The 20,081-nt window shown below is 41.1% G+C and overlaps 5 protein-coding genes across 5 annotated transcripts in view; 2 read left to right on the top strand and 3 right to left on the bottom strand.

Annotated features, from left to right (window-relative positions):
• The first annotated feature begins 126 nt into the window (after positions 1–126).
• Positions 127–1,634, top strand: LOC135708652 (putative methyltransferase C9orf114). The gene is made up of 2 exons (XM_065230754.1): positions 127–612; positions 676–1,634. The coding sequence occupies exons 1-2, from the start codon at positions 228–230 to the stop codon at positions 1,590–1,592; spliced, it is 1,302 nt and encodes a 433-aa protein (XP_065086826.1). The 5' UTR covers positions 127–227; the 3' UTR covers positions 1,593–1,634.
• Positions 1,613–2,572, bottom strand: LOC135708653 (mitotic-spindle organizing protein 1-like). The gene is made up of 2 exons (XM_065230755.1): positions 2,480–2,572; positions 1,613–1,953 (listed from the first exon to the last, which is right to left on the bottom strand). The coding sequence occupies exon 2, from the start codon at positions 1,951–1,953 to the stop codon at positions 1,699–1,701; it is 255 nt and encodes an 84-aa protein (XP_065086827.1). The 5' UTR covers positions 2,480–2,572; the 3' UTR covers positions 1,613–1,698.
• Positions 2,573–9,388: 6,816 nt separating this feature from the next.
• Positions 9,389–10,514, bottom strand: LOC135708650 (ubiquinol-cytochrome-c reductase complex assembly factor 1). Its single transcript, XM_065230753.1, has 3 exons — positions 10,378–10,514; positions 9,594–10,313; positions 9,389–9,530 (listed from the first exon to the last, which is right to left on the bottom strand). Exons 1-3 carry the CDS (start codon positions 10,408–10,410, stop codon positions 9,441–9,443), a joined length of 843 nt encoding a protein of 280 aa, XP_065086825.1. The 5' UTR covers positions 10,411–10,514; the 3' UTR covers positions 9,389–9,440.
• A 196-nt stretch (positions 10,515–10,710) lies between these two features.
• On the top strand, positions 10,711–17,219 carry LOC135708438 (activating signal cointegrator 1 complex subunit 1). The gene is made up of 4 exons (XM_065230550.1): positions 10,711–10,933; positions 15,891–15,978; positions 16,055–16,480; positions 16,546–17,219. The coding sequence occupies exons 1-4, from the start codon at positions 10,819–10,821 to the stop codon at positions 16,985–16,987; spliced, it is 1,071 nt and encodes a 356-aa protein (XP_065086622.1). The 5' UTR covers positions 10,711–10,818; the 3' UTR covers positions 16,988–17,219.
• The window catches only part of Ack-like (activated Cdc42 kinase-like), a 124,700-nt gene continuing 121,711 nt past the window's right edge, over positions 17,093–20,081 (bottom strand). The window contains exon 9 of the mRNA XM_065230379.1: positions 17,093–17,674. Coding sequence (XP_065086451.1) covers positions 17,486–17,674 — 189 coding nt within the window. The 3' untranslated portion in view covers positions 17,093–17,485. The remainder of the gene's footprint in view (positions 17,675–20,081) is intronic.

Genomic DNA, 20,081 nt, shown 5'->3' with positions numbered 1-20,081 from the left:
ACAGTTTACCAGTTTGTTGGTAGCAGTTTGTTGTTTAAATTTGTTTGAACAATATCTGTCACCGGGTGTTTGTTGACAGCGGTTCTCGCTGTAAACATGCACGTGTTTTTATTTTGTTTATTTGACTTTCCTTTATTCCCATCTCGTCTCGCGGTCGCGGTATAGTTGTTTGATAAAACTTGATAATGTGTTAACGTGTTAATCAGTGATTTTTTCCGACAATAATCATGAAACCTTCGGCGGGCAAAGGCGCCAGAACCACCATACCGAAAAAGCTAACCGAACGGGAAAAGATCCAACGAAAGGAGCTAAAACGGAAGAAAAAGCAGGATCAGTTGCTGAAGCGGGTTCAGCGGGAGTTTGAACAGGTGGAACGGGACAAAGCAGCCAGGGTTGAAATCCAGGTGAAACCGGTAGCGGAAAAAGACCAGGTGTCAACACTGAGCATTGCCGTTCCAGGATCGATTCTGGACAATGCCCAATCGCAGGAGCTGCGCACCTACTTGGCCGGACAGATTGCCCGGGCTGCTTGCATCTTCCAGGTCGACGAAGTGGTCGTGTTTGACGATTGTGGCACCGGCAATCAGGCAACGGAGAAACTGGGAACCATTGGTAAGTTTTGTTCAACGCATTGTTGAGATTGTGTTAAGTATCATACTTCTTGATATTTTCCAGACACATCCGAAGGAAGCACATCGGCCCGTCGTTGCTGCGTTCAGTTGGCTCGGATCCTGCAGTACCTCGAGTGTCCACAGTACCTGAGGAAATTTTTCTTCCCCATACACAACGACCTTAAATTTTGCGGTCTGTTGAGTCCGCTTGATTCCCAGCATCACCTCAGACAGGCGAGTGAATTCCAATTCCGAGAGGGAATTGTTACAGACAAACCAACTAAGAACGAACAATCGTCCTTCGTCAACGTGGGTCTGCTGAACGATGTCCTGGTGGATACCCATTTGGGATCGGGAGTGCGGGTCACGGTCAAAATGCCACCGGGTGTGGATCTTAAGTCGAAGAGGATTCGAGCGAAAGTGGTTCCACCTGCACAACCACGGCAGGAAACCGGTATCTACTGGGGCTACAGTGTGCGGATTGCAAATTCCCTGTCACAGGTGTTTACCAAGAGTCCGTACAAAGGAGGTTACGATTTGACGATCGGAACATCCGACACGGGAACCAACGTTCAAGAGGTGCAGCCACGGAGTTTGAAGTTCAAGCATGCTTTAGTGGTGTTTGGGGGAGTTCTCGGACTGGAACCAGCCTTGGACAATGACAACAAGCTGAACGTAGACAATGTCGAGCAGTTGTTCGACGAATACTTGAATACCGTGCCACGACAGGGATCTAGAACCGTGCGGACGGAGGAAGCTATTCTGATATCACTTGCTGCACTCGGAGAAAAGTTTGATCCATCTACGAAACCGAATGAGTTCACCAGCTTTGAAGCCATCCCACAAAGTCAGGATACCGGAATCCAGCAATATGCTTTCAACGAGAAAAAGCCGAAGCAGGCGCCCAAAATCGTTGAATCATCAGCTGCAGAAAGCTCTAAGATGGTTTCGTCGGACGATAAAATGTCCAAGTTCGACTGAGTTCAATAAAGCAACGTAAGTACATGCTTTCAAAGCTCTATATTATTCAACAAGTAGAATTTTACATTATCATGGAAAGAATGTCCTTCAGGGGAAAAGACGGGAATCACTGCGTATCCGTTTCGAGGGCTGCCATTTCGCGACGGATCTGTGTAACCACTTCGGCCAGAGCTTGCGGATGGACACCGGTTTCGAGTAGTTTCACGCATATGTCCAGCGCTTCCGGGCTCAGGCCAGTGTTCAGCAGTTGCGAGATGTTCTGAATGTTGGCTCGCATGTTTTGCGATTGCTGCAGGCGCATGTAGAGATTTGAGTTTTGACTGCTTTCACCGTTCGGTTGGGTCATGTTGGTGATGTGCATCTGGAATGGGTAATGGGGGTTACTTCGATATGGTTGTACGACTTTGTCCCGGAGAATACTCTCCCCAAATGAAAATATTTCTCCCGGTGGAACCAGAAAAAAAAATTAGCTTTGAAATTTTTCGAACTCCAAGGTCTAGAAGGTATATCAGCGAAATTAAGCATTTCAGATGAATGTCACCATTAAAGGGAGTACGGCATTTCGTGGAAGTCCATTTCCCAATGTTCCATTAGGTGGAAGATCCCGGTTCACGGAATGTTAAAATAATTGTAGGAGAATGTTCCTAAGTTTAACAATTTTATTGAGCTTTGGCATCAGAAAGTTTTATAAAATGAATCAGTTATGAAATAAATTTCGTAAAATGTAGTAGGTAATCTTCGAAATAAAATTCAATGAGAATGGGGCATGCCGCGAAAACTCGATACAATCTTACCGCAATCTTGAATGAAAAATTACAAAGCAATATAAGCTCTTGTGAAACATATAGCAGCCTAACTATTTTATTTTATTTCACTTGTATACTTACATTTCACTGCATATAATTGAGATTTCTACTGTATTTACAAACTTTTGTACCTATTTATTGATTTAATAAATTCAATTGTTTACATCTGTGAACTTCTTCAATCCGTTGTTGAACGAGTTGTGGAACGGAGACAGACAAACCGTAACATCTAAAAATGGCCTAAGAGCCAATGAAGAGATTGGACCAAAAACGATAATTTTTCGCCCATTGGGTTCAACCAATTCGATAGCAATATCTGATAAGAAAAATCATCCTCTTCCTATCAATATTGCTGATTTGAGTAAATAAGTTTTGATTCCCGAATAATCAGTATTTGAAACTGATGGTCAATCTTGGCACCCTGGGCTCTTTTCATATGTTAGGCTGTTAGTTTTGACGGTTGTGACCAGAAAGAGGTAATGCAGATCGTGAAATATGGTTGTATTAGTAATCCAAAAAATCAACGTAAACACAAGTAGTGACGTCACTAATTGCTTGTATCGTATAGGAGTTTTACTCACACAACTTTACCGATTGCTTTACCTCGGTAATCCAACTCATTGGGTTGTGACAATGTTTTTATTTCGATACAGCGGCACTCGTTTGAAAAGTGAACAGAGTAGTGTGTCTTGTCCCTCGTTCGCGGCACGAACCTGATTACAGTATTCCCTCGATAATGATTATTTTCCTTAACGACGTGTTCGGGCATCATCCAAACCATATGAGGAATAATTCTTCCATTTGGGTTATCATTCATTTATGGTATTTGTTCATTAGGTAACACACGCAGAAAAATGTACCCTGTTTAACATGACAAAATATTCATTTGATGGTCAAACTTGAATATTGTTGATTTGAATGTCGAATTTTGTTGAATCAAAAACCATTATTTTGTTGAAACCAAACAAAACTTGGGGCAAGACAGCTTTTGATCATGAGTAAAATCGGAGTTAATTTTGAGTAACTCGGAGTAACTCGCGTTGCTCAACATAAAATATACATAGCAACCGATACTGTCAAGCAAAGCAAAGCAACAACATTTTAAACGGTGCGCTTGCAATGCTTTACTGGGAAGATCTTTCAGCAATGAAAGGGAAATTGCACGTGTATGAAAGGAACTACAAGCTGCCCGCTCAAAATCGATGGAAGATTTTTATGGTGACCTTACGGAACAGTCAGAGCTGTCTTGATTTACTGCCATGCCGATGACGTTCTATTACAGGGGGATTTTGTACAATCTCTAGGAGGGTTCCAGTCAATCGCAAAGGGGATTTATGACAGTCTCAGTAGAGATTCCGAACAAGCCTAGGGGGAATTTCAGACAATCCCAGTTCGGCTTCCCAACAATATCAAAGGTAACTTCGGAAAAACCAAAGACTATGAACTATCCCAGGGAGGATTCCGGGCAATCACAGGAAGAATTTCACTTAATATTGAGGGGATTCATGACTGTCCAGGGGGGATTCCAAATAATCCAGTCAATCCAAAGGTAGATTCTGGACAATCCCAGTATGAAAACATGGTATGTGGTGGTTCCTACATCTTTTCGACGATCGCTCATTGACAAACTTCATATAAGTTTCAGAATAGAATCAACTATGAAGTTGGCCAGAATTAACCTATTTTGACCTGGGATGAACAGTTAAACAAAAGACCCTATTCAACAATGCTCCTTTTGAGTGTTCACTCGGCTGTCGACAGAAGCAGACCACTCTTAATGTGTGCCACGCGATCGTCTGTTTACTCGGCAGCAACCATTGTGTGGTCCTCCTCATTGTTCTTCATCAGCAGTTCTTTCAGTCGATGCGTCGTCGACTTTGGAAAACAACCGTTTCGTGATGAATGTGTGAGTGCTGACCACGTTTTGCGTCCATTGCTGCAATGGAAGTGCTCTGACCCTCGTTGGCTCTGCCATACAAGTAAACCCCTGGAAGCGGCTCCCGTTCTCGTGGAGGAGGCTTATTGGATAGCGGAAGATAAAATGTTTATTGTGTTGTACCTTTTGACTATAGTTTTAAGATGTATTGTATAGTGAACAAGAATCCTCGGCTCTGTAAAGTTAATTCGGTTGAGCCTTATCAAATAAATTTATAGAAAAAAAAAAAAAAAAAACAATGCTCCTTTTGTGCTAAATATCGATCAACACAACAACACCAGACGATGAAAATTCAACCTGTTCCTGTTAAACCTTTTTCAACTCTTGTCTATTGATGTCTTTTTGCAGGAGTATCAGGGAAAACAACGAACGCTTCTGGAGAGAGTTGACCCTAACTCTGACATTTTCCAGCTAAATATTCTCGGAGATTTAAATCCCTCTTCCTTAATGAATGCTGGTAAATAAAATGTTGCTTATCACGATAGACCGTAATTATTAATGATGAGTTTCCTCATTCCAGGCATGTAGTGCAACAGAATATGAAACCTCTTTGACCGATTTTGTGAGATTGAGTATTAATTTTCATGAGCTAAATTAATCTTCTGAAAACGTTTGGGCAAATTCTTACTTCCTTAGTCTTGAAATCACACCATCTAGTGTTTCCTGCCCGGGCAATTTACCAGAATTATCATTTCACGATTCCCAGTAAACTAGTTAACGAGAAGCAGTTTTTTTTGTACGAAAACCATGTTAAACATATTTTATTTTAAAAATGACCACACAGCTTTTGGGGAAAATTGATAGCAATTTCCGGAGAAAGTTTGATGAATCTTTAGTGTGAAGTCAGGAAAGCTTCCTGGCGAAGAATCTTCCAAACGAAACCGGTAGACGCTTCTGACACAATCTGTGAGAAATTCCCGGGTGAAGTTAGAAGAGACTTCCATGCAAACTTAGGCAACCGGATAAAGCTTTCAGAATAACTCAGAAAAGTTTACCGTGGGAAGTCCGGATGAAATGGGAAATAGTTTCCACTTCTAGCGGTAGGACTTCTGATTGTAATCTGATACTGTTGGAATGAAAAGATGATGAAACTTCCGTTGAACAAATGACGAAATCTGCATTTGCAGATTCTTCCAGGACAAGTTTTAAAAAACTTCCAGGAGATGTTGGAAGAAACTTTCGGGCAAAGTCAGACGAAACCTCCCAGAGAAATCATAAGAATCCTTCCGAAGAAGCTGGTCGAAATCTTCAACGGGGAAGTTGGAAGAAACTTCCAGAAATTGTCGGAAATCCTGACGAAGTTCAAGTTTTAATAAATAACTATCAAAAATATTTCCCGATTCCCGGGAAGAGTCTTCAGCTATTTTAAGATTCCCGGATAGGTAGAAATGGCTGAAATATGAAAACACTAACACCACCGACAAACCGACATGAAGGACCATAGCAAAAACAAACAAAAATTCTGACAAAAGCACACTAGTGACATCTGGCTCCGTCTTCACGGGAAATATTTAGCTAAGCCATGAACCCGCATGCAAAAGTTATGAATTGGTCCTTGTCTGATCTATTCTGGACAAATTATTTTTATCTAGATAAAAAAATCCTATGGTTTTGACAGTTTGGATCACTGGACATTTAAATCGACAGTTTACGATTTTCGGGCATAAGTCAATGTAGGGTGCGCTATGCGCTTACTAGAGGAAACGTCAAACAAACCGTTTGTTTACATCCAAATTACAATTTTACATCTCAAATTAACGCATATCTAATAACGCGTATCTTGCATATTTCCATCGGGAGGGGTCTTATTTTATTATTTTTCACATATTCGAACGGATTTACAGCTTAAATCTTCGTTTTTCTTAACAAAAATATGCGGAAGCACCAGCCGTTCACTCCAAAATCGATACAGAAAACAAAATATTCCATTTGGATGTTGATTACAAGCACCTGCGATGGATAAACTAATCAGAAAAGTTAAAAACATTTACCTCTTTCTATGCTTCACGGTGAAAATTTCAGCCCTCATCACTCTTTTAATTGTTCTCTTATTCACCACCAGAGGCTGAAACGATCGCTTAATTTCCATTGGATTCGCCTATTAAAACTTGAAACTTGTTTGTTGCTACCTAATACCACAAACGAAGTGACAGACGGAGCGGCTCGAAAACTTTGGTGACTAACCTGCTATTTCAATTTTTCAGTGTACCACATGGCAACACCACTACTACTAGATTGTACCACATGGCAACACTACTACTGGATTGCACTAGCATTTTCACCAAATGTATTAGAATGTTTTGGTTCTATCTCTTTCACTCTACTCAATTTAAAATGAATAAAAAAATGACAAAATGATACGCACTCTTTGCACACTGTCAAAGAATCATTGTACACAAAATCAACTTTGTTCAAATCAAAACAAAAAAAAAACTAACCCATCTGGTGGATGATGGCACAAGCTTCCAAGAAAATTCTATTACAGTGAACCACATTATTTAAATGGATTTCTTCGCCAGTTAGTCGTCTGTCACTTCGTTTGTGGCTATAGGGTGGTGACTTTGGTGGTGTTGGTATTTTTGTTTTGATTTGAACAAAGTTGATTTTGTGTCAATAAAATGTCTGCCCAAAGCACACCACTGATGAATTTACGCGAAACTGCACCAGTGCATGCGACACCCGAGGGGGACGACTCTATCTATGATGCGGAAACGATTTTGTTTTAGCGTGGTTAGCTGCGCGCACGCTGAGTAGATAGAAAGAAGATTTATGACGATTCTGAAGATTTCCTGCAAAAAGATGCTGCACTATGCATGTAGATGCGAGAAATGAAAGAAGATTTTTAGTAGATTGGTTTGCTAGTGTAAGATTTTTCGAGTATCCATAATTGAGATTTAGATGTGACGCCCCCCTCGGCGACACCTAGGTTTGAAATCCAAAACCACAAAAGTGATGATGTACTAAAACATATTCCATACGATTTGACAGGTAACAAAACGTCATTATTTTTTTCACATCATTTCCATCTGCTGGTCGACCGTAACGTAAATTCATCATTTGGTTCCGCGTTCACGGGAAATATTTAGCTAAGCCATGAACCTGCATGCAAAAGTTATGATTTGGTTCGTGTCTGATCTATTCTGAACAAATTATCTTTATCTAGATCAAAAAATCCTATGGTTTTGACAGTTTGGATCGCTGCACATTTAAATCGGACGTTTACGATTTTTGGGCATAAGTCAGAATTAAGTGTCATGTCAGTTTGTCGGTGGTACACTGAAAAATTGTAATAGCAGGTTCGTCACCAAAGCTTTTCGAGCCTCTCCGTCTTCCACTTCGTTTGTGATTTGACTGTGTAATCTGACGGAACATAAGCCCCATTATATTTAACCAACTTTTCTTTTGCTACCTTCGCCGTTTTGCCTCTCAAAAAATAATGTTTTATGAGAGAACGAAACCAACTAAAATCAATTAATCAATAGAGCTAGAATATTACTTTTGATTCCAAACACTAGTTGAATTTGAGAAGCACACGAAACATAAAGGTGATTGAATTTCTGTTCGATTGCAATACTCTCAAATTTAATCTAGTAAGAATAAGAAATCCTCGGAAAAAATCTAATGGGAATGTTCGTTTGGCTCAAAACATTCTCTCCGCTCATCTCTCCTTTTAGTATTTCTAGATACATACAACCATTTAAGTTTAGAAAAGTTGAGCAGGCCTGCTTTATGGTAACACCACCGACAAACCGACATGACACTTAATTCTGACTTATGCCCGAAAATCTTAAACGGCCGATTTAAATGTGCAGTGATCCGAACTGTCAAAACCATAGGATTTTTTGATCTAGATAAACATAATTTGTCCAGTATAGATCAGACACGAACCAATTCATAACTTTTGCATGCGAGTTCATGGCTTAGCTAAATATTTCCCGCGAACACGGAGCCAGATGTCAGTAGTGTGCTTTGGTCAGAAATTGTATTGTTTTTTTCTATGGTCATTCATGTCGGTTTGTCGTTGATTTTATTGCTTTTGCTATGGTCATTAATGTTGGTTTGTCGGTGGTAACACATTATTTAGTTTCGTTTGTTCTACATTGCTGGAGTATTTTTAAATTGAGCTGATTTGAGATATATTTTAAAGAAAATATCAAAACTATTTGAAAAAAAGGTGTTATTTAACTAGGGCTACCAAGATTCAAACATCGGACACTAGCCTTTGAGTAGATTAAAATTTCGGACAGAATTGATTAAAATTTCGGACTCCCAATTTCGAACATGGCTTTTCAAGCTACGTGCGATAGCAATCCCTGGAGAATCTCATTTTATTCGTTTATTATGCATATAGGTTACCATAAACGTTATATTAAAATTCATGTTTAATGTCGTTTAATCCTATAAATCAAATCAAATAAATCAAGACCAACAATTGAAATGGCCTTAACTCCACCTTGTAAGGTCATTTTCTCGCGAACCGAAACCTTCATTCGCAAACCTAAACCACAAACGGGTAGAGGAGAATTTCCCCTACCTGTTCATTATGTTGGTTTGCCTTTGCGGACTTCGGTTCGCAAGAAAATGGCCTTACAAGGTTTGTTTACAAAATGGAGTTAAGGCCATTTCAATTGTTGGTGGGAGCTGCCTCCCTTGAATCGGTAGCATTGGTGCTCAGCACGGAAAACAAGATCGATGGAAAACAAATCAAGGAAAAAATAAAAGAAATATGAATCATAGTTTTTCACAGTGAACAATTGTGATATACCTATAAAAAATGTTGTAAAACCACGGGCTGACTAAAGGAACAAGCGTGATATATTTTTAATGTTTATATCATAAATATACCTAGGTGTACAGATATTTCAAGATATAATTATAAAATGTCCGAAATACGAATCAGAACGGTAGGTATCTCAAAAAAAGAAGGGAAATCCACATCAAATACATGAATAGGGACGACAAGCTATGTATTTTATTTAGATAGGCATTCTCGGGCACGTATAATAATATTATGATGGGTAAAACATTCCTTTTTAAAACACCAAAGTTGAAGTTTTTGTTTTCAAGCAAACTTTCTTGTATTTACAAATAGTCACAATTCTTAAATTATACTGAAGGTTTCTCAATCAGGGGCAGCCACTTTACCTTTGGCTTTATAGCGAAATCATAGCGGCTTGTCTGGTCCAGCATGGCCGTCTGTAAAAGGAAAGAACCCCACATAATTATTACTGCTTGCATAAAATTCCCGCTCCCACAAACCTGCTTCCTCACGTAGTTCACCAGCAGTTCCAGCTTTTCGTAGTCCTTGCAATGTCCGGAGAAGAATCGTCTCCACAGTGCCGAAGCCAGTGCCTTATCATCGAAGCTGATGCCTTCGTCGTAGGAAATGAGCGCCGCTTGGAACTGCTCCGAGAGCATCTGAATCTGCGGTCTGACCACCGAGGGATTGTGTGCCGACAGTTGCTTCGCCCGGGTCGTCACATCGTTCCACATGGTTTCGACGATGCAGTTACGGAGGAACCTTCCGGCCGCATCCTTCTCGGCACCCTCAGCCATGGCCCGCACCAACAACATCCAGACGTGCAGCTCCGTAATCAAGAACCAGGTATTGAACGTGTCCGGCATGTTGAAGTGGGTAAAGAACTCGCCGTAGTTGATGTTATCGGCTACCGATTCGTACAATGCACAGCTGGAAACACGCAGTCGGACGCGGGAATTATCGATCCAGCCCATCTTTTTGATGAACCGTTTCAGGAAACCACCTTTGTCTTCTTCGGCGGTAGAAGCATTCGCTGGCGTGGTTCCAGTTGCTGTCGGAAATGTGTTGGATGGGTTGGAGTAGTGTGCCTGTTGTTGTACTAGAGCTGAAGCGGTGGTCGTTTTCAACAGATGATGTTCGGTCGGATTGAAGCTGGTCCAGCTGGATGACGCTCTAATGGCAGTGTTTCGTAGCAAGGTCTGGGCAAATTCGATCGAGAGCTAAATCAATGAAAAACGTAAACATTGGTTCGGGGAAAAACGCAACTCGCGTGTAAAAGCTTACCACAGAGGCTCTACCGGTCAGGGAACTCAGCATGATTCGTTTTTTCGTTGATTACAGTATCAGTTCAGCACAATTTGCAAATCAAAACACAATTTCCGATTTATTTCGGACGGAGACATGAAAAACTTATTGCATTACGTTACATAAATGTGAAAACTGACGTTTCGAGTGCGACTGGCTGTCCGCCGGGGGAGGAGTTACCAACAGCTGTAAACAAACCAAACGGGTGGAGCGGGGCTGAGTTGGGTGTGTGTTTTTGTGGCTCGATCGATCGGAAGCCGAACTCTGACAGCTGGATGTTATTACTGAAACTTCATATCGGGGTTTCGTACTGCGTAAAAATTGGTCGTGTGTTTTGTGATTTGGAGGAGTTTAGACTATGAAAAGTGATTTGATTAAGCATCAATCATCATAATTTGCAGTTTGATAGTGCCGAACGCAATGGACGTATTGAAACCGCAGTTGATGTGGATCGGCACCCGGTGTTATCGAGTGAATCTGGTCACGGCACAGGAATACGAACAGTCAGAGGAAAGCAAAGCGTACATCGAAGAAGGTAAATACAGTATATCAACAAATTGTGAGCACAGCGGGTCGGTGTTAAGTGACATATTTATTTCAAATAGATCAATGTAGTAAATAAATTCGACAGTGAGCATTCATAAGGGCGAATACGCGATGATCGATTCTCTTCATCGATTTTCTCTTTGCATTGCTACAGCTAGGCGAAACAATTTTCTAGAATTTGTTCAATGCAGAGTAGTAACAGGTTGTATTGGCTATCAAAAGCAACAGCAAACGCATCGAGAAACGTTAAATCTAGCGAGTTATTAACAAAAGAGAAAATCGACGAAGAGAATCGATCATCGCGTATAGGCCCTTATGCATGCTCACTGTCGAATTGGTCTATTTGAAATAAAAATTTTGATTGATTGATTTCCCTAATAAAAAAAATACCATACACGAACGATAACCCAAATGATTGAACTATTCCACAAATGGTTTGGATAATACTGTTGATAATACCCCGAACACGTCGTTAAACAAATTAACCATAACATTTTTATTAAGGTTCTTTATTAAAGAGACTTTCAGCCATTGGCTGGTTCGTCTCTGAAAAGATTGTGTGGGGTCCAGAAGGGACCTCATCTAGTTACAAAGTTTTTGAGACTGTCAATGAGCTGTCTTTCTTCGGGGTTTTTTTTTTTTGTTTGATTGTTACACGGAACCGAAAAGTTACCCAAAATTAAGTTCTTTTCACTCATCTCCCATGTTCCGTTCAATAAGCTAATTTTCAGTAAACCGCTAATAGTAGTTTACATTTGACTACGGCAAAAATAATGACTTACTCGTGAGTACTTTCTACCGAAAATTAAGTTCAATTGACTCAAATTTGAGAATATCTATATTTGAGAATATAGTAGCTTATTGAACGATAGTCATGAGAAAGTCGAACCTCTCGTTCCTTTTTTGACAACAACAAAAAGTGAGAGTGGGATGCAAAACTCAAAACTACCCAAAATTAAGTAAAAAGAACTTAAATATAGGGTATTTTTTTTCTCTGTGTAAGCAACTGTTGCTGAGGATCTTGCTTTGTTTTAAGATGTTGGGTGATAAGAGAAAGTCCATCCTGATGAATGTGGGCGTCTTAGTGGAATACCTGTATAATGAGAGAGAGAAGGATTAGTATTTTCCATTTAATTCCACTACTTTATTTGCTTATCCTTGACAGATACGCGTATTTCGTCTACAATGTGCAGACTTCTTCAGTGTCTTGTACTAATACTCGACTTACTCGACTAGTCGAGTATTAGTACAAGACACTGAAGAAGTCTGCACATTGTAGACGAAATACGCGTATCTGTCAAGGATAAGCAAATAAAGTAGTGGAATTAAATGGAAAATACTAATCCTTCTCTCTCTCATTATAGAAAGTCCATTTTTATTGGCAAATCAAAGTTGGCACTAGTGGAGAATAGAAGAACCACAGACAAACAGACATAACACATAGCATATTTCTCACTGTAAAACATCGTCGATAAAACATTACCGCCATCTGTTGAGTACACTGTGGTGGGCACTACGTTGAACAGATGATGGCAGTAGCATGTAAACCTCAAACGCAAGGGAATTGACAGGTGGCGGTGCTACCAACTACGATACTTTTGAATTGTCCGTTAAATGCTTTTTCGATGAACCAATTGCGAGATTTATGTCTGTTTGTCTGTGGAAGAACTATGAGAATGATGATGGTTTCAAAATTTCACACGGTAAGGTATACGAGTGCAATCTTAAAATGCTTTTATTTTGCAAATGGAGCATTTTATTTAAAACTGGTTATTAGTCGAAAACTTAAGGACTACTCAATAGACAATAATATAGACAAATTAATTTCTTTTCAGATTTTTAGGTGTATACATAGATATCAGCTTTTCTACCACTGTAGCACAAACCAGATTTAAATAAAATGCTCCATTTGCAAAATAAAAGCATTTTAAGATTGCACTCGTATACCTCCCCGAGGCAAATTTTGAAACCATCATCACTTTCATAGTTCTTCTATTCTCCACGAGTGCCAACTTTGATTTGCCAATTGCGGTGGTCGGGATTTTGGCAGGTTTCATATTTGATCGAAGAGGACGGCCTCGCGGAGGAAGCCCATTAATGCTGAGATTCTAGTCGCGTCGTTGCTCAGTGCGTCCCTAATGCTGCCCGGTATGCCGTACAGCTCTCGTGAGCTTTCGTATTGAGTACACTGGCAGATTAGGTGTTCCACTGAACAGTTGATGCGGCAGAGCTCGCAAAATTTCCGGAACGGGCCGCTCCCTGAAAAGTTATGCGAGACTCTGGTATGGCCTGTTCTGAGTCTTGTCTGGATAACCTGAGTTCGGTGGTCAGGGGGGTCTTCCCATCTTCGTGTGTCAGCCTTCACTTTTCTAAGGAAAATGCTTGTTGACTGGGACCATGTATGTGACCATAAGTCCTAGATTTTGTTGGCAACCCATTTTTTCAGGTCCCTCGATGGAACCTCCTTGGCAAACAGTTGGGCTTGTCTTCCAGAAGCCGCTAGATGATCTGCCTCTGTATTACTACGAATGCCGCAGTGACCCGGAATCCATACAAATGTATAGTGTTTCTGGGGGCATACCGCTGAATGGCTTGGATCCATGAGTGCTTGATAGTGTCTGAATTGAGGGATAGAACTACACTTGCGGAGTCCGTAAATACGGCAATCGGCTTGTTTGCGGGAGTTGTAGCAGCAATAAAAGCAGAGACCGCTTCTGCCGAGAATATAGTGTACTGGTCTGGAAGTCGATGAAGTACGGACATTTGGGGGCCCGTGATGCCGATGCCAACCCCTTCACGGGAAACCGATCCATCGGAGTAACGGATAGTGTGGTTGCAGTATCTGGTTCTCTGGAGTTCCGCGACGGATCTCATGAGTGCCGTAGAGTTGGATCCTGCCTTGAACTTCTTCTTTATCGCCAAGACGATAATGGGCCCCGGCAGGTTCCAATCTCTGGCTCCACACCAATGCTAGACACCGGGGGAGCTCCAGATTGGCGATGGCTGAAAGGAGTTGTTTAGCCTCGGTAAGGAGGAAAACTCCTTCATCTGAGCCAGCTGTCTTCTCCTCGAAGCTAATTGATCGGTTGCAGATGGTCTGAGTAACTAGAAGGTTGAATGGTAGTACTCCACTTTCCACGCAAGCTGCAATTGCAGGTGTGGATGGTAGTAGGTCGGATGAGATACGGATAGCTTGATGGTATGTAGAGGCTAGTTTTGTAATAAATTGTTCGCGAGCGAGACAGGTAACTTCGATTCCATAAAGGAGACGTGATTGCAAAATTGCTCTAGTAACTCGAAGCCGAATGGGCCGGTTACTGTCTGGGTGTCGACCTGTGATGAATCGTAGCAGATTGAGACGTGGCTTGCAGGCGTTCTTGACTTCGTCGAAGTGGGCAGAAAAGGTCAAATATCGGTCAATTCGAACTCCGAGGATACGGGCTGACCTCCTGATGGGAATAGCTGTACCATTTATACAGACGGGAGAGTTAGGACGGCATGATGGTGAGAGCAGGGGCCACATTGCGCATCTCGAAACACAACACTTTTTGTACGAACGCTTGTATGCACGCTATTTCAAAACTACCACAATTTGGGTAGCATCCACCCAGATCGGTCAAAACTGAACCTACCAAAAAATGGGTAAACTATGTTGAGAGTGACAAGTTGACAAATGTCGATCGAATTCATGTCGATGTCGTGTAAAAAAGTTTTTCGTTTCGAGATGCGAAATGTGGCCGGCGCACAATAGATACGTTTTCAGGTTTTTTTACAGTTAGCCCATGCATGCATCTGTCAAAAAACCCGAAAACATATGCATTGTGCGCCGGCCTTCAGATGTGCATCAGTGTGCATTTTTTGGCTGGGAGTTGGAAGCCAGTCAGTGATGTCCACAGGGAGACTGTAGACCAATGTAACATATCCAACGGCGCCGGGGGTGTAGTGGTAAGTGTGATTACCTCTAACCCCAGCAGTCCTGGGTTCAATCCCAGTCGGCGCCGCCGGGATGTTCTGAGGCATAACAACTCTGATCACGCCTTCCTTCTGAACGGAAGTAAAGGCGTTGGTCCCCGGTTCATGAGTTGATTAGTCGATTGGGTAGGGTCCAGGTGTGGGAGCTGTGCCTCCCTGGCGTCGGTAGTATTGGTGCTCAGCACGGAAAACAAGATTGAAGGAAAAAAATGTAACATATCCGCCATATTGAGAAAATCGAAGTTGAAGTTCGACAGATTATTATTTTAACTGTTCATAAATAATACATTTTGTAATACTATTTTTATTGTAGTCAGTGAATAATAACGCTGAAAATTCAGTAGAAAAGAAAAAAATTATAGAAAAAACACATAGGACGTTTTGACTTTTCAAGTTGTGCATCGGACATGTTACATGGGACGATTTTTCTCAATGACATCCCTAATAAAAAATAACCATTATCAAACGATAGCCCAAATCGTTGAACTATTCCACAAATGGTTTGGATGATAGCCAGAACACGTCGTTAAGTAAATTAACCATACCATTTTTATTAGGGATCATCAATGAGTGTTACGTTTTGTTCCACAAGATACTAGATTTCCTGTCACAGATTTCAGAATAGAGTACCTAACCTAACCAAGCCCCACCTTTAGAAAATGAGCACCAATCATGTTAGGCAATCAAAATGTCCGAAGTTTTTTATCACATCATTGCTAGAAGAGCAATAGTATGTATCGATTAACTCGATTTGTTTACATTTGTTACTTAGGACCTTTTGAAAAGTGACACAGAATTCACCAAAACTGTAGTTCACACACATGTCCACCAAATTAACTGTCAAAAGTTGTGTTTGAGAGACAATGATGTTCTGGCCCCATATGGTCATCTCACCCCCACATTCCCCTATGTATGGCTCAACTAATTAGGCGCTTCATGAAAATAATTTTCAACAATCCATTCCTTTACAACAGATCTTTACGAGGAAGATGACCGGGAGTTGGATTACGACATTCAGCTCAAGGAAGGCGGCAAGCTGCAGACATCCTTCCACGTACCATCGTAAGTTCCTAACTGCTTTCCATTTCCTATATCAATTCCTATTTAATTCAATTTTCGATTCCATTTCGGGAAAAAGCGCCTTCTTTGCAATGATCATCGGCAACAAGGGGGCCACCCGGCGCCGTCTGGAAGCGGAAACCAAAACGCAAATCATTGTACCGAAACAGGGCACCGAGGGGGACGTAATCGTAAAGGGCACGTCGACCAAGGCCGTCACCGCCTGTCGCCAGCGCATCGAGCTGATCGTACTGGGAGCTCGCAACAAGCAACATTTCACACACTTTCTCTCGGTTCCCATGATTTCGGACGAAATCAAATCGAACTTCATTAAATTTCGTGAGAAGGTGCTAACGGAACTGCCCAGCGGGTTCAATTTGGATGAATCGCTTTTCCAGAAACCGGAAAAGCTGCACCTGACCTTGTGCATGATGAGTTTGATGGATAACGTGGATCGTACGCATGCAGCCCAGCTGCTGCAGGATTGCCGTGAATCAATCATTGAGTAAGAGAACTTACCTGCTGTGGGATGTGACGAATGAATTCACGCTTATTCCCTTTCCCTTTCAGACTAACGCTGGCCGAGTTCGGCCCCATCGAAGTGCGCCTCCGTGGGCTGCAATACATGAACGATGATCCCAGCGCCGTCGATGTCCTGTATGCGAAAGTGGAATCCGAACCGCTGCAGCGCATAGCCGACCAGATCATGGAGTACTTCATTGCGAACGGGTTGATGCAGAGACAGTACGGGCACGTTAAACTGCATGCAACGTTGATCAATTCCGTGTTCAATCGCCACCATCGTCATTCCCACGGCGAAGGTGAAGAGGGCGAGGAGAGACGTCCGCACCATAATCGCCACCACCGGGATAAGTTCGATGCAACGGCCATTTTGCGGGAGTTTGGCGAATTTGACTTCGGTGCGCAGAAGGTGACGGAGATCCATCTGTCGCAACGTTTCTCGACGGCTTGCAATGGGTTCTACGAGGCAACCGGTTTGGTAAAGTTGTGAACAATACGGTTTTTTTTTTCGTTTTGTTAAAACCACTGGTGTGATTAATTCGGTAGAATTTCTCGAAATCCTACGGGGATTTTCTCAACAGTAAAGTCTAATTCACTCAGTACAATAGAAACATTTATAACATTCGAAAATGTCAGAGTACATTCGACAATCGGTTGACTTTAAGGACACTTAATGAGCTAATTTGGCAATTAGTCGAATAAATTTGATTTGAATTTGTGAATCTTTCGTTCAACTTTGAATGCTCGAGCTGCGCACTGAAAATTTGTTACGATAAGATATTTGAGCTTTAGTTGCATTTCGCTAGAATGTTAACTGGAAATATGTTACCTAAAATTGTATAGTAAAACAATACTGAGTAAAGGCTTAAAAACGAAGAGAAGAGAGGCTGCTGTTGATAATACTTGTTCGTTCTGAGGGAAGACATTGGAGTTTGATTTGTTGTTGTTGTTGTTGTTTGCTGCGTGTACGGGCGTGTAATATCGTGTTTTATTTGTGCGCTTTCAGTTTCAGTGCCGTGGTGTGTAGATCCCAGTCGTAGTTTTCTAGCGCTTCGCGGCTTTCCTGTAGCGATAAGTTGTAAGTGGAGAGAATGTTCTGTAGTTTGCACAGTTTGATCGCCTTGTGGATGTCCCAATCGATGAAGTCCAGCGTTACGAGGCATTGCTCCGGGGGAGTCTGGGAAAGAGTTGTGAGATATTAGGATAAAACATATAAGATAAAAGAAGGGTCGCCTTTGGCCAATCGATTCGAATTTATTTCAGAATATTAAATGTTCAACTTGAGATCCCTGATGAGGTAACTAGACCTAATTTGTCTAGTTGAATGAGACAATACTAAGTCCCCATATAAAATAAGGAATTTTGAAGAATATTACGAACAACACTCCGTGCAACATGGTCTCAAAACCTTCCAGCTAATATTTATAGAGCTTATGAATCTAGAAAATTTGAATGGGTTTCTATAGGGTCGGTGTTCTAGTGGAATTTCTATAGCTGCGGTGTGATACTTTTGTTCGAATAATGGCGGAGGGTGGCCGCTAATATCAGTTTACCCAGATTGCGCTAAGAGATCACCCAGATTGACTGTAAACAGAACAAACCAGAATATGAGTGGGTTTTTGTCTCAAGACAGGTTATGTCCACTTCCCCTAGGGTATCTGGAACATGTCCGGATGTGGCCAATATAGTTCTTACAATAAGGCATTTTACGAGACGTTTCGAATCAACTGTTTTTTCTGTTTACCTATTTTGACGTTTACCAGCGGGCCGATTTGTTGGCATACCACGACCAAAATCAAAACAAAAACATCAGACGTACACAATAACAATACCTCGAGCGCGTTCGAGTGGCCCGCCAGGAACTGTCATCAAGACGTCACGTAAAATAGCTTATACTCAATTTGACCGCCAACGAATATGGCTTTGAATTCTCATGTGATTTGATGTATCGCTTGATGAATTTTGATTTAAAAAGGATTTACCACTTCCCCGGATATACCCGGAACATGTCCGGGTGGGGCCAACATGATGCTGGTTACTCTTTATGACTCTTATTAATCTTATTTTTGAATTCTCATGTGAATTGATTTATCGCATGGTTGGTTTGGCACGTTTATGAAAAGCTCTGGTCTGATGCTCACCGGAATATGTTCTGGCCATTGCTCTGGAACCAACGGAACAAACACCCCTATTCTGTATTTCGTTTCAAACGAAATTCTCATACAAAAACATATTTTTTTGTATGAGAATTTCGTTCGAAACGAAATACAGAATAGGGGTGAAATTCAGAAACATTCAATAACGTTCTATGGGACCATGGTATCTTTCTAATGTTCAATACTGTGCTAAACTAATGCAGCATTGTCATGGAATTGTGACTGACTTGCGGTTATTCTTCTCATTGACGTTAAATGTAATCGCAAATCAGTCCCACTCCGTCTTTGCCCATAAAATAAAAATTACACGATATTTTATCCAATATGTTTTGGTAAACATAGATGCATTCTATAACATTGTACGTTTATTTTTAAATTTACCCCTCCAAAATAAGTGTAGAATCAGAAAACTTGTAAAATCTTTGAACGCCGTTCTCATTTTCAGTTTTTTACAGATGGGACTGACTTGCTATTATGGGCAGTGAGAGTTAAACAAATTTCGACACCGATGTATGAATTTGCTCCCAAAAATTTGGTGTTATCGAAAAGAAAACAGAATCTTGTCACCGAGTTTGCTCCTCTTTGAAATTACTACTAAAGTGGAGTTTGTAGATTTCGATAAAACAAGATAAAACTACTCGCAATAAATATAAACATTGAGAAAAGTTAAAGTAACCCTGAGTAACAACATTTTGGCCTTGTTAAGGCCTAAACGCAATCTGGGCGGAAGCGGAACAGAAACGGCAAGTATGACAATAGTCACATCAAGATGCCTAACCGATGTCGATTTGGTTCTAACTAGTTTTCAATTCGACAACTAGGCTTACTCAGATCGGGTTTTTCGCTCCCGCTGTTATTGATGAATCTACGTTACGGTCGGCCAGTAGATGGAAATGATGTGAAAATGATAATGACGTTTTGCTAGCTGTCAAATCGTGTGGAATATTTTTTAGTACATCATCACTTTTGTGGTTTTGGATTTCAAACCTAGGTAACGCATGCACTGGTGCAGTTTTGCGTAGATTCATCAATTAATCATGTTTTGTTGTTTTTGACATCATCCACATCCAGAGGGCCAGTCACTTCGAATGTATGGGAATGGTAGGAAACCATTTGGAAATGCATGAGAATTTTCAGTTTTTATTCATTATCGTCTTTATGGGCAGTTTTAGATGCACAAAAATTGCACGAGTACATTACTATGGTGATAAGGTAAACACTCGTTAATTTGTTTCCTTCTGTGAAAGTATGTTTAGTCACAAATCGTGGATTTTCTGATATTCTCCATACTGCAAAAATGATTTTCCTACCACTGAAGGGGCGACATCTCTCGGATCTTCAGTATAGCTACTACTCAAATCATATAATTAATTGGCGTCTTGCAGTGAAACTTTTCCAAGCTTTCGCCACCTACATTTCGAAGTGAGA

The sequence above is a fragment of the Ochlerotatus camptorhynchus genome, unplaced genomic scaffold (assembly GCF_037179485.1).
Source record: "Ochlerotatus camptorhynchus isolate MF236.1 unplaced genomic scaffold, CSIRO-AGI_Acam_v1.1 ptg000330l, whole genome shotgun sequence".
In the NCBI taxonomy this organism is placed as follows: Eukaryota; Metazoa; Arthropoda; class Insecta; order Diptera; family Culicidae; genus Ochlerotatus; species Ochlerotatus camptorhynchus.
This window is presented reverse-complemented; position numbering and strand designations above follow the sequence as displayed.